The sequence below is a fragment of the Oxyura jamaicensis genome, chromosome 26 (assembly GCF_011077185.1).
Source record: "Oxyura jamaicensis isolate SHBP4307 breed ruddy duck chromosome 26, BPBGC_Ojam_1.0, whole genome shotgun sequence".
Classification (NCBI taxonomy): domain Eukaryota; kingdom Metazoa; phylum Chordata; class Aves; order Anseriformes; family Anatidae; genus Oxyura; species Oxyura jamaicensis.
In genome coordinates this window covers 2,126,904-2,142,731 of record NC_048918.1, presented here as the reverse complement: position 1 = coordinate 2,142,731, position 15,828 = coordinate 2,126,904, and the positions used below count along the sequence as shown (strand labels likewise).

General features: G+C 49.3%; 1 protein-coding gene and 1 long non-coding RNA gene across 2 annotated transcripts in view; one reads left to right on the top strand and one right to left on the bottom strand.

Annotated features, from left to right (window-relative positions):
• Window positions 1–1,312, top strand: part of LOC118178624 — a 14,804-nt gene extending 13,492 nt beyond the window's left edge. The window contains exon 4 of the long non-coding RNA XR_004756232.1: window positions 1,303–1,312. This is a non-coding gene — a long non-coding RNA (uncharacterized LOC118178624). The remainder of the gene's footprint in view (window positions 1–1,302) is intronic.
• The window catches only part of LGR6 (leucine rich repeat containing G protein-coupled receptor 6), a 130,129-nt gene that overhangs the window by 5,027 nt on the left and 109,274 nt on the right, over window positions 1–15,828 (bottom strand). The window contains exons 9-16 of the mRNA XM_035347335.1: window positions 15,071–15,142; window positions 13,896–13,964; window positions 12,892–12,963; window positions 10,009–10,074; window positions 7,455–7,526; window positions 6,251–6,322; window positions 5,413–5,538; window positions 3,418–3,578 (exon numbers count right to left, since the gene is read on the bottom strand). Coding sequence (XP_035203226.1) covers window positions 3,418–3,578; window positions 5,413–5,538; window positions 6,251–6,322; window positions 7,455–7,526; window positions 10,009–10,074; window positions 12,892–12,963; window positions 13,896–13,964; window positions 15,071–15,142 — 710 coding nt within the window. The remainder of the gene's footprint in view (window positions 1–3,417; window positions 3,579–5,412; window positions 5,539–6,250; window positions 6,323–7,454; window positions 7,527–10,008; window positions 10,075–12,891; window positions 12,964–13,895; window positions 13,965–15,070; window positions 15,143–15,828) is intronic.

Below are 15,828 nucleotides of genomic sequence, written 5' to 3'. Positions count from 1 at the left end.
TTTTTTTTTTTTTTTTTTTTTTTTTTGTTCTATCAAGGCAGACTGCATTGTTTTTGAAGTAGCCCTTATTTATTACAATTTTGCCACAGCACCTCCACTTTTGGAGGCTTTGTGGAAAAAACAACTTTGCTAGTATTGTCCTTTCAGTTTTAATGGTTCCCAGCAGGCCGTAGGAACAGTGAAGTGGGAGGAAAAGGAGGAGAATTGCTGGAAAAGGGGTAGAAAAGAAAACATTGGTCTGGATGCTTCTTCTCTGTTTGTATTGTCTGTCTTAGCAAGGGCAGCACCACTTGGGTTTTGCTGATGATTGCTCTCTCCCTTGGAGTTATGGCATGGGTGGTTGCAAGGGGCCTGGACATGTGCTTTTGGGGTACTTGAGTAACCTTCCTGAATGACAGAAATAGGAAATGAGTAGCTCTAATGGCCTGCTGGACAGTCGCAGAAGTTAAATGGCTTTACAAGCTAATGGAGATGCTAGACACTAAGGCAGTGTCTTATTGTCAAGGATAACCGTACAAGTGTGTTCTCTTCTCGCTTTCTGTAGCTTTGTTCCGTTATTGCAAACATATGCTTTTAAGTAAATATATCCCTTTCTATCCTCAAACCAGTTGTCCCCAAGGGGGTGCTGGGACAGTGATGGAAGTGCCCCACGGCAATGGCAGTATTTGCACTTTCCCTGTCCTCGCTCTGCAGCCAGTTTTGGGAGGGTGGCAGGAGGGAGCTGCCGGGAAGCGCGGGGTGGCTGTGCTGTGATGAGCCCCCAAGCCAGCGGGGCTGCTGCCCAGCCGCAGGGGATGGGCTCGTGTCAGGGGCATCTGCTAAATGCTACCAACCATAATCCAGAAAGGCATTTCCCAAGCAGCAGGTTTTGGAAACATCTGTCGTGACAAGGTGACTGAGTGATGGGGCATGCACTAAGCACACTCCTCTGGGTCTCAGGTGGCCGTCAGCTGGACGTGAATGGACACACTTGGGTGGTGTCCCCTAAGTGGCAGGTGGGGTTTCCATATCTCCAGGGCCCTGGGAGGGTGGGAGAGAGCTGCCAGCTGTGGGGTCCACGAATCCGCTTGCACTCTGTGGTTGGAATTCAGATGGTTGCTTGGGCACAGGGCTTGGCTGATGGCTGGGATATGCTGGGGGCAGCTGCATTGCCAGAGCAGGGCTGTGCCACCAGCACCCGTTTCTCATCCCCACACAGCTGGTCTGGGACCAGTCACCTCTCACCATCCAGCTGTGAGGTTCTGCAGACTTATTTGCAAATGGGTCCTCAGTCCCTTGCTGGAAGCACTACGCGAGGACAAGAGGGTCTGGCTATCTGGAAGCGTGCCCCATTCCTCTCATGTTCTCCCACAGCACCCAAGTGCCCTGACAAGCCTGGTGTACACTGCAGGGAAAAAACAACTGAGTTATTTTCTTGTAATGAGGCCACTTTCTCTCTTGCAGGGAAGGAATGTTTGGGAGCTTTTTTCCTCCTTAAGGAGGAACTGTTACACAACTCTGTTATATGAGTTAAATACCACTGGTGGCCATCTGAAAGGAAGCATTGGGAACATAAATAAAGCAACAATTAATTAAGTAAGACAGCAACATCACAAAACCCTAATCGCCAAGAATAGCCCATGTGTTGCTGACTGGTAGGGAGAATGATCCGTGAAAGCTGTGCATAGTGAGAAAGGACCTTCTTGTGCATTCCATGTTTGTATGGCTGTGGTTTGATATTTCAGACAAACCCAGTGCTTTAACATCTGAAAATGTGGGCCTTTACGAGCTGTTAAGAGTCTCATCTGGCACATTTTAGAAGCACTCAGCATTCCCCTCTGGTCCTAATATCTCCTGAGCACACATACAGTCCATGGGATTGAGACTGGTTTGGAGGCCTGTGGAGGGTGTTGGTTGCTTGTCAGGGCCAGGTATGCTTTGAGACAGCAAATAGCTTCAGCCTTTGGTGCCCAGCAAGACCAGGTCTGTAAGCAGTACTATGGTCCCTGGCTGCAAACTAGGTCTTTTCACAGTTTCATTGAAGATACTGTAATTTGTTGGGCAAGCACCCCAACTATATACACCATTAAGGTATGGGCTGCATTAATGATGGAAAAACTAACCCGGAGGAGAAGAAATTCCTGCAGCAATGACCTTAACGTACGCCTCCTCTGTACCGTCTGCCCAGTGCAACCACCAGTCTACCACGCTTCCTGAAGCCGTATCATGCAAGTAGGAATCACACTTGCTAGCCTCTTGGACTTTTTACATTGCTAAAGCTTATTCTTAGACCATGAAGGATCAGGACAGGGCAGATGGCAAGAGCGAGGGACACAGGGCTTGTGACTTACTCGCTGGCTGGGTCAGGAGGCAGGGGCTGGGTGTGAGGTGTTCCCAGGAGCATGTGGGCAAAGTGCAGCTGCACCACTCCTCAGGGACTCAGTCCTCTCCACATCTCCTGCAGGCACCAAGCATGATGTGGTTTTGCCTACAGGGCGTTTCAGACCTTGGAAGTGCATGTGGCCTCTATATTTACACAAGCATATAAACAAATACAGCATCCAAGCTGTGTCCTGAAATGATATTTCCACTCTCCAGCAGTTACAGAGGGGCCAAAGGAGCTCATGCTTTTCTTTGTATTATTCTGAGATTCCCTTATAAAGGGATCAGACCAGATTTCATCTTGGAGCTGCCGATGTGCTGTGGGTCTGTGGGTGCAGGAAGTGTGCTTTGCACACTCCTCGGATAGCCACGTGCAACAGATTTCATGGGGGTTTATGTAGAAGTACATTTTGGTGTACAGAATAAATTGACACTGGAACAGAAACTGCTGTTCAGCTTTAACTGTGGAGCCACTTCTGCCATGCATAGTTTAGCCCCTATACCATGCTCATTGTATTCCTCAAAGCTTTTATTTTCTTCATAGCTCCCCAGTCTTTGCTGTAGCTTCAGGGTGGGTACACAGCTGTAAGGACATGGGTCTCGTTACTTCCAGCCAGCCCCAAGCTCGTCTTTTGAGCTCATTCTCTTATCCTTCAGATTAATCTTAGGGTCCATCCTCTGCGTGTTGTAGCAATAAAGACAGATGTCCTGCCAGAGGCTCTGTACTGCCCAGAAACCTAATGACCAAGCCCAGAAGCTGTCCCATGTAACCTCAGCCACCTATCTCAGGTGGCTTGTGCAGCCTCCCTCTGTAGTCAGTAAGGTCAAATTAGCACACGTATCCGTGCTGTTGAGGACTGCCAGATCTTTCTGTTAGAATGATAAGTTTTAGAAGTGCAAGATCAGCTCTTCTTCCAGTGCAATGACACTGCTTGATGCCAATTCACAGCAAGTGGCCACCAGAACTGGAGGAGGACCAGTCTGCTTTCTCTGAGGCGGGTGCAATGCGGCATAGCCCTGCCACAGGTTGATCACCATTCAGCCTTGTCTACTTACAGTGGTTATCAGCATGACCTGGAAAGAATTCCATGGTCCTCTTGTGGGGATCTTCCTCCTCAGGGCTCATGTCTTCTGCCTCCCATTGGTTGGACACCTTGAAGAAGCCACTGCAACTTCCATAGGCACAGCACTGGTAGGCGTAAGGTACCTCGAGGACTCTGCAAAGGGGGAAAGCAGAACTTTTAGGTGGCCTGACTCTATTGCATTTTGTACTTAATTTTCATGTGTCAAAGGCCAACCTGATGGCTGATGGTTACACTGGATGCTGAACATCGTTTCTTTCATTCAGGACAAGGAACTTCCTAAGAGCTTAAGCAAGTGCAAGGACCCTCTTTGCTTGTTGCTGAAGGTCAGAGATGCACCTCCAAGCTCTAGTTCCATGACCATGGCTCACCCCTGCCAGTCCCAGCAGGGGAATCTCAGGTATCTTAAATGCAGCAAGTTATTTCACTGTCTGGTTGCCCTGAAAGTAGAATTCTTTGTTGTCAATTACAGTATGTATTACAAGGTTAATTAAACAGCAGCTGAACATCATCTGGATGAAATACCAGGCTGTCAGTGAGAAGTTGCATCTTCTTCAAAGACAGAAAACTCCTGCTTCTTTGCTGAAAGCCAGAAAGACTGCTGATGAAGTCAAAGGAACCTCAGGTTTTCTAGACAATTAAGGTTTTCTGACAAGATCAGTAAATATGGTGAAACTCTATATTCTAAAAATATGCTTTTGTTTTAAGTTCCCAAACATTTCTGGCTGAGCCCCGGGAGGCTATGGAAACTCTGTATACAAGCTTGCTTCCTGTTATAAGCTCCAAATTAAATCCTATTATTGAAAGGTGGTAGGGAGGTACAGATCCTCCTAGGATGGCTAAGAATCTTTCTCAGATGATTCCTCCACACATATGTCCTAAGAATAAAAATACTTCGTGGCAGTACCCCAAAATTTAGGGAATGTTAACGGGTCTATTGCCTGGCTTGCTTCAATGAACCACTCCCTCAGCCTTGGTCTCTCTGGTAGAAATCCAAACCAGCCCCACAGATGTTACTGGAATCAGTTCAGAGGAGGAATGCTCCTGGAAGTTCTGAATTCGACCCACTCTGCTCAGGGGACTGCCATCCTGGGTGTGGAAAGCCCTCCAGAAGCTTCTGGGTTCCCCTGCCATTTGGAAAGCAGTCATGCAACAGATACCAGCCATGATGAGTCAGAAAAAGTCACAAGAGAATGCCCTGCAGGCACTACTGCCAAGGCAGACCCCAGTAACAGATCAATGCTTTTCACGGGACCTGAGCTATTAAGCCCAGCACTGATATGATGGCCTGGGAGGGGGTGCCTAAAGGTGAGAAGCTCCAGCCCTGGGAGCCCTCGGCTTGTACTGGATGGCTGGAAGCATCAGCTCATGCATCCTTGGCTCCCAAGGAGCTGCCTGGAAGACCCATGCAAAAGATGGCTTTACCTGGGGAAAATTTTAGTCACCTGCACTGTAGGCCCCTTAGGTGCTGTGCTGAAGACACGCTGCTAAGATAGGGAAGAGAGAGCCAGAGCCTGTGGTGCAGCACTGTGCTCCAAGCTTTTTGCAGCCTTGTCTTGCTCTGTTTGACCCCTTCGGGCTCCTCATTAATCCATAGCAGACAAGACACGGCCACACAAACAGAGTTTACTGAAGGAAAGCTGGATGTCATTAGCTAGGACTGGCTTCTGGGAATGTTTTCCATTGAGAGAAGCCCTGAGCTGGGCCTGCTCCACGCTTTCCACTTGTGTGTGTGCGTTTGGGGATGGGGGTGGCAGGCCCAGAAGCGCATCATCGCTTTCCCATGGAAGACTTTAAAAGATGAGGCTTGTTAGCAGCAGATGAAGCTTCCTCAACCTATTGGCCTGAAAGGATGGAGGAAAGCATGAGATAAACAAGGAAAGCAGGAGGCTGATTGATATAAACAAATACAGACTGCATCAAGAGCCAGAAGGGAAAGAGTGAACAAGGCCCAGGGCACAACCAGTACCTCATTTTGGGGAAACTCTCCTTGGTGAAGGGCTCAGAGAGCGCCGGGTTGCCTTGGAGCTTCAGATGGGTCAGTCCACCCAAACCATCCAGGGGCAGTGTGACCAGCTGGTTGTCAGTCAAGTCCCTGTGAAGGAAAAGCAGAGAGGTAGAGTGCGGTCAGGTTGTTGTGCTAGTGGTATCTCAGCCATCAGTGGCTCAGGCATGCTATCTCTATTGCTTTCTTCCTGAAATGTGTGGCTGAAACCGGGCTGGGTGCTGCATGGGCCCAGGGTCCTCTGGAGTTAATGGGGATACTGCAATCCATGGCGGAAATGAGGGGCAGGGGTTAAGGCCCATGCTGAAAGCTCTGTGTGATATTTACTTCTCTGTGCACATATCTGCCCCATGCATCCCCCACAGCAGGTCAGGTATGACTGCAGCTCCCAGCTCATAAAATACCCAAAAGTCTTAGTGAAGGGACTTTGGACTGGGAACCCCTCCAGAGCCAGCAAAGGTGGTCTGCCGTGACTCCTGCTGAAATGCACTATCATGCTGATCTTTAATAAAGGCATCTAAGGCAGGTGTGAAAGCATCGGAAAGTGGAAGTACTGGCTTAAGTGTGAGAACATCTTGACGATGGCCTCATCTGCAATCTCATCATCCCTTTAATACTGATAGGAAACTTTGGGACTGGGTCTGTTCACATCAGTGCTGAGATGCACACCTCAGGCCTCAGCACCGCACCCTTCTGACAGCTAAATGTCCTCCGGTGCCCCTGTAGTTCGGGGAGTCAGTCTGAGGTGCTCAGACACCTGCTTTCATGGACCCACTGGCAAAGAAATATCACCGCAACTTACAGCTTGGTGAGCGAGTGCAGCGTCACAAAGGCTTCAGGGTGAATAAACTGGATGTAATTCCAGCTCAGGTCTCTGCAAGGCAAGGACAGGCCAGTAAGAGGGGTGCAGAGCAGAAGAGTGAAGCTGCTGACACTGGCCTGAGCAAGGGCTTTGATGTCAACAAGTGTGGAATCTGTAGTCCCTTGGCTGGCAGCGAGTTCTGTCTCATTGCAGCTCCCTGGTGGCAAATATGTTTGAGTCTGTATCTGGGTAGTTTCTAACCAAGTAAGCAGGTTACTTGGTCTGCCCTTACTGCCAGAGCATCTCTGAAGTGGTCACACTGCTGGGCACCCAGACAAGGACAAATAAGTTCAGGAGCTGTGTGGAAGGCGAACCAAGGTCATCTGAGAGTGCTGCCTGTCATGTGCAGTTGGATGGGTATGGAGAGGATTCACTGAAGCACCTCAATAACCTCCTGCCCTCTGTTTCCATCTGACCTAGAGGTTTCACCTCCCTCTGTCATAAGCAGACAGGAATCAGTATGTCAGGAACCATTTCTTCTCCTTCTAAGGCTGACCACATGAGCAACCTGCCACATCTCTCTACATCTCTCCCATTCTGAAGGGAGCCAGGGTGCCAGCCCAGATGTGTGTGTCACACTGCAGAAGGCTGAAGCTGGGTAAGACGAACCTTTCCTACAGGCACCCAGAGACAAATGCTAGAACTTACATGCTCAGTTGTGTGTTGTGTGACTGTTCTGTGACAGCGGCATGCTCGCATTTGTGTGCTGCCTGTGGTGTTACATGTACTACGTGAATGTTCCTGTGCAGTTGTGGTCCCATGGCACACACGGATCTCTGGAAACGATGGCCTGTTAAATGACACTCAAATTGCTGCACTGTGGGAAAAAGCTTCTATGTGATTCAGTTCACTTCCTAGCAGAACAGCAAATAAAGACCATCTGCACTTGAAGGGCTCTTTCCATACATCTCAGAGAGACTCACACCCTACAAATCCTTACTAGCTTCTGAAAGGTGCCAAGCACTTAAGTGAGCTGTCTACTGCAAGGTCACTATGTGTATATGGTATCTGCATGCTTGTGTGCACTTAGTACATCTAACATGTCCTTTGAGTTTTACGGAGACAATCCCTACTGAAATGCAGATGCTCTGCAAAGCAAAAAGCCTGGTCATTCCCACTGCCAGCCACACCTGGTGGTACTTACATGGAGCGCAGGGCCATCAGCTGCACAAAGGTGTCTGCTCTGATTTCATGGATCCTGTTGTGCTGGAGGCCACTGAAAAAACAGAAACTGGTCTGAGAAAATAGCTGAAGGCAGCGTTCATACTTCATGGGGATCTTTGTCCCTCTGCAGCAGAAGCAAACTATCACAGTAGAAGTCATTTGTGTGTGGAAGATCTGCTCTTATTTCAAAGAGTAAACAAGAGCAGGAACAAAGCAGCTCAAAGCCATTCTCTCCCATGGGCAGCTCCACGGCCCAGACAACCTCTTCTTTTGATGCTACTGTAGCATTTGATGTATGCTGGTTAAAGATTCCCCTTTATCTCCAAAGCCTCACTGGTTCCGTGCTCTGCTCCACCCCATGCCTGCTTCCTCCAGAGCCAAAGAGGATGGCTTGGAGCCGATAAGTCAGCAAACACAGCCATGTGTCACCTTCAGGAAGGACCACACGGTGCTGCCCCTTCCATCCGTGATGATGAAGGGGGTTGAGGTTTGAAGGCAACTCAGCTTTTCAGGAAGGGCAGTCCTGAAGCGTGTGCTGAACCTGCCACCCCTTCCTACGCGTGCATTTTTGTCAGGAGCTTCAGCCCCTGCGCACCTCCCCTCCAGCAGCCTCCTGTCCTCCCAGGGCAGAGCAGGGAGGTGTTTGCTGACTGACCTACAGACTGCACACAGCCCTCCCAAGACATCCAGAACTGACTCAAGCATCCACTTCATGTGAAACATTCACAGTTTTGCAGTTTTCTTTTCCCTGGTGTGTAACAATGGTGAATATTTTTTTCTAAGTTCCTCAAAATTGCGACTTCCCTGACCTGCAGAAGTGTGACCTTCTGCAAAGGGCAGCAGCCACTGCTTCGTACTCTACCCAGGGCATTTCTTGGGTAGCTATCCTGCCTTTCAGACTCTGAAATGGTCTTGAATCATCTCAGACTTGCTCACAAGGACCTACAAGCAATGGCTGTGATGTTTCAGCTGGTGTTTGGCCACATATTCACGTTTCAGAGGCAGGGGCTTGAGGCTCTTGCATCTAATCCATTGGTGGTTTCTCAGTGTCCCATGCAGCCAAAAAGGCATCGCTCATACTTCTGGTTAGGATTTCAGATGAGAGGACTTAGGGAGCTCTGCACAAAACTGGGGGGCTCAGGTAGAGGAACACTGAGTGGGAGAGGGAAGTACGAGTATTGGGGCAAGTCAGTGAAAAATAATCCAAGGCTGTTTAGCTGCAAGGGACCACCTATGTGTCACAGGTAAAAACCTGCACGTTGGCAGCTGCAGCAGAGCGACTGGCACACACAAGGTGTTTGCACACCAGGCTGTACCACCACACACCACCAGTCTTATTTTCAACTTATTTCCCAGCAGGAATGCTGGTATCAGGTGGGAGTGGGTCTTACAGACAATAACTTTGGGCTTAAGGGTTCAAATTCTTATTCTGTAAGAAAATGTGATTTAAAACACGCTCTGACTTCAGTAGAATGAAAGAGGGATTTACCGTGCTTTTATATTGATGTTCAGTCTGAATTTGGCATATTATGAGATACTGTAAGAAGAAATCTAGGTACCATGCATAAAATTACAGGTTTGGAATTCTGGAAATTTGTCATTACTTGGATATATATATTTTTTTTAATTCTATATTTATAGATAAAAATACGTCCAGATCTAGCTCTGTCCTCAGAACTCCCAAAGAGGCAGCAAGGGCTGTGTGACTCCAGGTTTCCTGTGATTTCACAGTGCCCGAAAGCCTGGCTTTGCAAAGGCTGGATCAACTGCTCTGGCTGCGCAGGCTGGGGTGCTGCAGGGAGCAGGAACAGCCTCTCGTGGTGTTTTTGCAGGGATGCTGCTCCCACACATCTATTCTTTCAGACTGCAGAATTCCGTAAAAGCATGGAGTCTATTATTTTGATATATATACATATATATATATTTCCTCAAAAAGGGCAAGAACTTCTGTTAGTTGGGTGTGCAGGGTTTCTGGGGTCAGGTCTCTGGAAACTTTAAACTGAGCATGAATAACTGTGTCTTGGAGCAATGGGGGTGTGTCCCAGGGCCCAGAGGAGACCCAGATCAAGCTCTATTCATAAACAAAGCATCGATCTCCTCCACGAAGTGGCTAGCTTTAAGCAGTGTGGGTGAGAGCCACTTTGCAGCCATGGCATGGGACCACTCCTTGAAGCAGCTGTTTATGGTATGGCATGGAATGGGATAAATCCCTTTCTTGATTAGCTCATGTCTGGAACTTGAATTAGCGAAGCAAAATTTCACTGCTGTCACATCCTACTTCTGCTTGCTGTGTGTGAGACCTCTGAAAAACCTCAAGTGAATCAAGCTCCTATGCACAGGGAATGTATTTTTATTCTCTACTTGCACAAGGGCAAAGCATGGAGCTCTGTCCTGTTTGCAGTCCCAACAGTGAGTTACAGTGCTCAGCTCTCCCAGTGCTGGGCGATGGCTGAGTTTTGTGTTTGGGGGCTGCCTCTCCCTCCAGAGGTGACCCCTTTTCCCCAGAGCATGCTGCAAGCAAGGTCTCTACTCACAGCTCCTCCAGCCGCTGACACCGGTGGAAACTGGGCAGATCTTCGATTTTGTTGTGCGACAGCTCCCTGCAGGGAAGGAACCAGCATGGAAATGTTAGGGAAAAAAAATAAATTAAAAGCGAGTGCCCTTGAGCCCTCTCTTGGGAAGCAGGCATCACCAGAGTGGGACGGATGATGACTTCCCATCCTTAGAAGTGTTCGAAGTCAGGTTGGCGGGGGCTTTGGGCAGCCTGACCTAATAAGACATGCCCCTGCTTCTGGCAGGGAAGTGGACTGGATCATCTTTAAGGTCCCTTCCAACCCAACCATCCTATGAGCCTATGATTTGATGGTTCTGTAATTCTTTTTTTATGATTCCATGACTTATACTGCGCACAGCTTAGGGAGCAGGACCCCCAGGTGAGGGGATCTCCACTCTGCACACACCTGACACTTGCTCCGAGCATCTTGGTGCTATGCAAGGATTGTGCTGTGGCTCACCCACTCAGCCAGCCCCAGCCCAGCTCCCTCCAGCACAAGCTGCAGATCGTAGGAGCTGCTTCTACAGCTGGGGGTGGGTTTTTCCTCAAGGCCACGCTCCTCCCCAGCTCCAAGTCAACCGTGAAATGTATCCCTGCCAACTTCTGCTTTCTTGTGCCAGAGCTCCCATCCTGCTGCTGTGGATGGGTGAGCGCACAAAAGCTGCAGATGTGCTTTCAGAGCCTGGGGAGGTTTTGGCCAGCCGAGCAGCCAGCCAGCTGCCTTGCCTCCTTCCTGGCACAGCAAACCTGCCTGCCTATCACTCCATGTGGCCTTTCCCTGCATCTCCCCAGGGAGAAGGAAAGGACCATGGTACAGGCAAGGGATCCCTACAGGACATTACTGACTCTGAGCATCCCTGGCCCCTGTCTTTTCAAGTGCTGCCACTTGAAAATGATTCCCAGCAAACTCCTGTTCCTGCTCCTGCATGGCCCCGTGGGATGTCCAAGGCAGAGTGACTTGGTAGTCAGAGGAAAACCTATCCTGGCACAGCTTTGATGTGAACTTATTAAAGCCAAAATGGGCTGAGTAAGGGGGAACACTTAAAATCATCTCTTTTCCTCAGCGCCAGGGGCTGGATTCATGTCTGCTCAAGGGAAAGGTGTCCCAGGGGAAAGATTTGTATCTGGCCTTTCTTCCATCTCTCCATATTTCTGCCAATATTTTTCTACTAAAATATTCAAATTATTATTGTTATTATTATTTTGCCAGCCCCCTCCCTGCAAGTGTTCTGTGGTGGGAAGGAGAAGGAAGGGAAAAACCAACCCAAATTTTTGTGTTTGGCTTTGGAGACTGTCCCCAAGTGCAGAGGAAGAGCTGTAGCATCAGCCACTTCTCACTGGTTCTCATGTGATGGGTCCCACAGCCACTGTGCAAGATCTCTGCAGACAATCTGCAGCATGAGGTGAGCAGCAGGGGGGCAGCAGAAACGCGGCATTAAAAATATCATCTCTGTTCAGATGTGTCACAGTTGTAATGTTAACCTGACGAACAGCCAAGGGGCTGTTAAAATGGGAGAAAGCAGCAGGAGCAACCGCTAGCTCTGAAGGGACAGAAGGCCGACACATTTCAAAGGCAAGAGAGATGTAAACACGCACAAACATTGGCCCATACACCCTCTCTCCAAACTCTGAAGGCATTGCAATTAATGTCAGTAAAATTAACTGGGAAAGAGGAAGAAGGAACAAGGTGGGGTGTCCCCTCCAAAAAAACTTGCTCACAAGGAGCGGCGGACATGAAGTACAGGCTCTGCTGTGAAGGTTTACAGGCTGATAACTTGCAAACATAAACTGAGCACATGGGACCCTACAGCCTGGGCCACTCCAAAGGCTTCACTTTGGTGGCAAGATGTCCATTGAATTGGTCCAGATGTCTAGAGCTGAGAGATCTTCCCTACAGGGACAGCTGCAGCCAAAATGCTGTGATCTGCTAAGTTACAAATTGTATCCTTTTATTTTTATGCTTTACTCTTGTTTCCAACTTCTGTGATCAGGAATTCACTCCTGTTGCTTTCCTGGAACAAACTTGTTTTCATTTTCAGCTTGCTTGTATAAAGACTGATGAGAGGCAAGCCTCCTTCTTGCCCTAAGGCTCCAAACTTGTATAAATCTGGCTCATGACTCACTTCCTGAGGAAGTCTTTGACAGAAGAAAAGGTTGGGGACCTCAGGAATGAGGGGTGTGCTTCCTGAGAAGATGCAGGAGTCAATGAAGAGCTGATTTCATCATGTACCAGCTTAAGGAAAAAGCACATTCTCCCACTCAGCATCCTTCACTGCCTTGCTGAGCAGACATGGCCAAAGCAATTTAGAGACTGAGAGCAAAACCCCCAATCTGCCACTGTGTGAAGGACCACAGCTGGGTCCAGGAGGCCCTGCAGGTCAGGTGTGTCCTCTGCTGGGGTGTGAAGACGATGGCACTTGCTGGAGCAACAATGGCAGGAAGACATTGTATGAAATGTGATTTAACCCTGTTTTTTTTTTTTGTGATTTGTATACCTGAAGTGCTGCTGCTCTTCCTACCCAGTGCCCGTTGCATCCTCTCTACCCTCCCTGCATGGGGCAAACAGTTTCTACTGGTATAGAGCAAGCAGGAGACAAATGTGGCTGTGCCTTATTGCTTATAGCCATCCACAGCATCACACTGGGGCTATGCTAGGATGGACGAGTCAAGCAAGTTCAAGAACATGAAGAAGCCAAGGTAGTATCCAAGAACGTGATGTTTTCACCGTGGGAAAGGTAACAGGAACAAGAACCATGGGACAGTCTTCCATAGCTAGTCCCCCTGCGTTGGACAAGGAGAAAGCCTGGGTTCTGATGGTGCTTTTCTGAAGACAAGGCAGGACGGAGAAACTTATGTTACTCACAGGACTCGGAGGCTGGGCAGCTGCTGGCACATCCCTCTTGGGAGTAAATGGATACCTGCCCGGGTCAAGGTCCTAGAGGAGAGGAGGAAAGAGAAGAAATGGTGTTGGTGAGGGCCAGCACACAGACTCTGCTACCCGCAAGCCCAGCTACCAGCCCCACATGGCGGCAGGAGAGACATCAATGGGATAATGAAATACCCGGAGAGAAACAAAAACTGACTTGGAAAATGGGCACTGCTGCTGGACCTGGTAAAGGTGAATGCGCCTGAAAGAAATTCTGGGACACTTCTGGGTACTGAATTCACTGGTGCCATGCCCAGGGCAGGTGGCTGTGCCCTCCGAGGCACACTCTGCTGTCCCAGTTCCCCATTGTCCAGACTGGTGATCTGCCTGGAGCCACAACTGCCTCAGAAACCTGTGCATGAGGGATGGATGGCATGTCCCTGGGTCCCTGCAGCAAGGCATGGCCAGGCAGGGCACACTCCTGGGCCCAGGTGCTCAGCAGTGCTCCCAGTTTGGGCACAGCTCGTGGACCAGTGCCCTGCAGAGGAGAACCATGGGTGGCTGGAGACAGCATGTCCTCCAGGTGCCTGATCTCCTGGGTATGGTGGGGTGAGGATGGGGCCAGACCAGCTGTGGGAGCCCTGAGCCCAGGCACTGCACTGCCAGTGCTGGTCCCGGGATGGGCAGCGAGGCACTGGATCTCAACAGACCATGCTGAAGCACTGCACTCAAGGCTCATTCCTTCACAGACACAGAAGGAAAGAAAGAAAATAATCAAAAAAAAAAAAAAAAAAGATCAGAGCATGCTCAACAGTACCGAGAGAGCAACTCACGGAGAAGAAAGCTGCTTTCAGGAGCCACAGGGGTGAAACGAAGCAGAGAGGTGAGTGACCAGGGAGAGGCAGAGCACTGCAAAAGTTGTCCTCGCTGAAACAGCCTGGACCGCCTTGAAGAGGGAAGAGCACAAATAGCAGGGTAAAAGGGAGAGATTTGCCACTCACAAAACTTCTAGGCTGGTGGTGCCTTTAAGGTCTGGGAATTCTTTGATGTCCGTTGCACCATTGAGCGACCTGCAGAGAAATGAAGGTGAAGTGAGTTGGGCAGAGGGCCCAGAAGCAAGTGCAGCTGCCCGAGGTCCCAGACCCAACTGCTCCCAAATGTCATGGTGGCAAATCTGATTCCTCGCACCCAGATGTGGTGATCAGAGGCCCAGATCTACAGGTGCCATTCCCATCAGCGTGCCACTGCCGGCTGGGCAGGGCTGACATCTCATGCAGCACAGATGAACTGAGCCAGAGTTCAGTATTTCTGTGCAGGGAGGCTTGGCAAGCTCAGCCTCTCCTCCAATCACCGACATTCTTCAAATGATTTCTACCCAAATTAAATGTAGAAAACCAAACCAAACCAAACAAACAAACCCCACTTGCCATTGGGAATGCAGAAGGGCATCCCACCCAAGCCTCCCAGAGTCTGCGCATTTGGCGCTAAAAAATGGATGGGTATTTGGAGGATTTATTATTTGCCTGAGTTTATGTCCCGGCAGTGGCAGGCTGGGGGAGGCTTACAAGGAGAGATTTTGAGGTTTCCTCTGCCTCAATATCCAGTGCTGTGCTGCAACAGGTTTACCAGAAGGCCAGCCAGCCAGATCAGGCCAACTTGGAGCAACTGTTCTGGTCCAGGTGGTGCCCACCACATGGTGGTGGCCCTGGAGCAGGCTTGGGGCTGTGCACATGAAGGAAACTGTCACCTCTGGCTGTCCAGAAAGGTTATTTGTGCCATGGTGATGGTGTTATGGGATGTGGTTGGGCAAAAACACAGCAGTGCAGGACTTGCTTGAGCAGCATGCAGAAAGTGTAGAGGTGCTTGTGAGTATGGTCTTTGCTGCTGCTGCTGCAGCTATGGAGACCCTGGAAGATTCTTCAGGTGCTCGTCAGCTAGGTAGGCAGGAGGAACAAATTGCTCCCTCCAAAATGCCCTTATCAAAATTATTCTCCCTCAGCAGAAAAATATCTACTTATTGGCTCACTGCTTTTGGGGCTGGGCAGAAGAGTGGCATCTTTTATTGGCACAAGGTCTCTAGAAAGAGCAAGCGGAGAAGGCTGCTAAGGTGTCCAGCTTCCAAGGCTTTTGGGGCTTGGCTGCGTTACCACTTTGAGGATCTGCTTGGTGAACTTACAGAGTGTGTAGCTTTGGCAAGTACTGGAAAGCAGACTGTCCAACAAACTGGATGGGATTGTCATAGAAATGGCTGCAAAGGAAATGAGTAACTGGTTAGATTCTGCTGTGTATGCAGGAGAAGATGCTATTACAGATCAAGAGCCTTGGAGCAACTAGTAATAAGCTATGCAGAAATTGCTATAGCCATCCTGTGAGGAACCCTTCTTTTCCAGACAACCCCAGGCTCTCCCACCAGCTTGTTTAGGCTGAACAATGGTTAATCCGAGGTCTCAAATCCTGCTGCTCTGGAAGGGTCCTTCAGGGTTCTGCTGAACCAGGCAGGCTAGGAAGCCCTCCTTCAATCCTTCTATAGTGCTGTGATCCTGCTGGGACACACCTTGCACTCAATGACATCTCCTCTGATCTTACATATCCACAGCACCCTCATCTTTCCTACCTGACACAGTCAGTGGAGAGAAGTGAAGTCTTGCATGATCCAACTAGTTTTAGGAGGAGTTGTATCCCCTCCTAGAAGAAGCACTTTCTCCCCACTGACTGCAAGAGACTTCAGATAGGCAGATCCAGTGGGGACATAAGTTCTGAACGTGAGGAAAACGTAGAGGCAGATGTCAACCAGGGCTTAGAAAATCCTGTTATCTGCAGTTTCTGTGCAGACCTCCCATTTATCATTCCTTCACTGCTATCAGCCTTGTTAACTGCAGCAGAATTCAGCTGAGGGTAGAGGAGAACCTGTGGCAGAGAAGCTGAAGCAGAGCT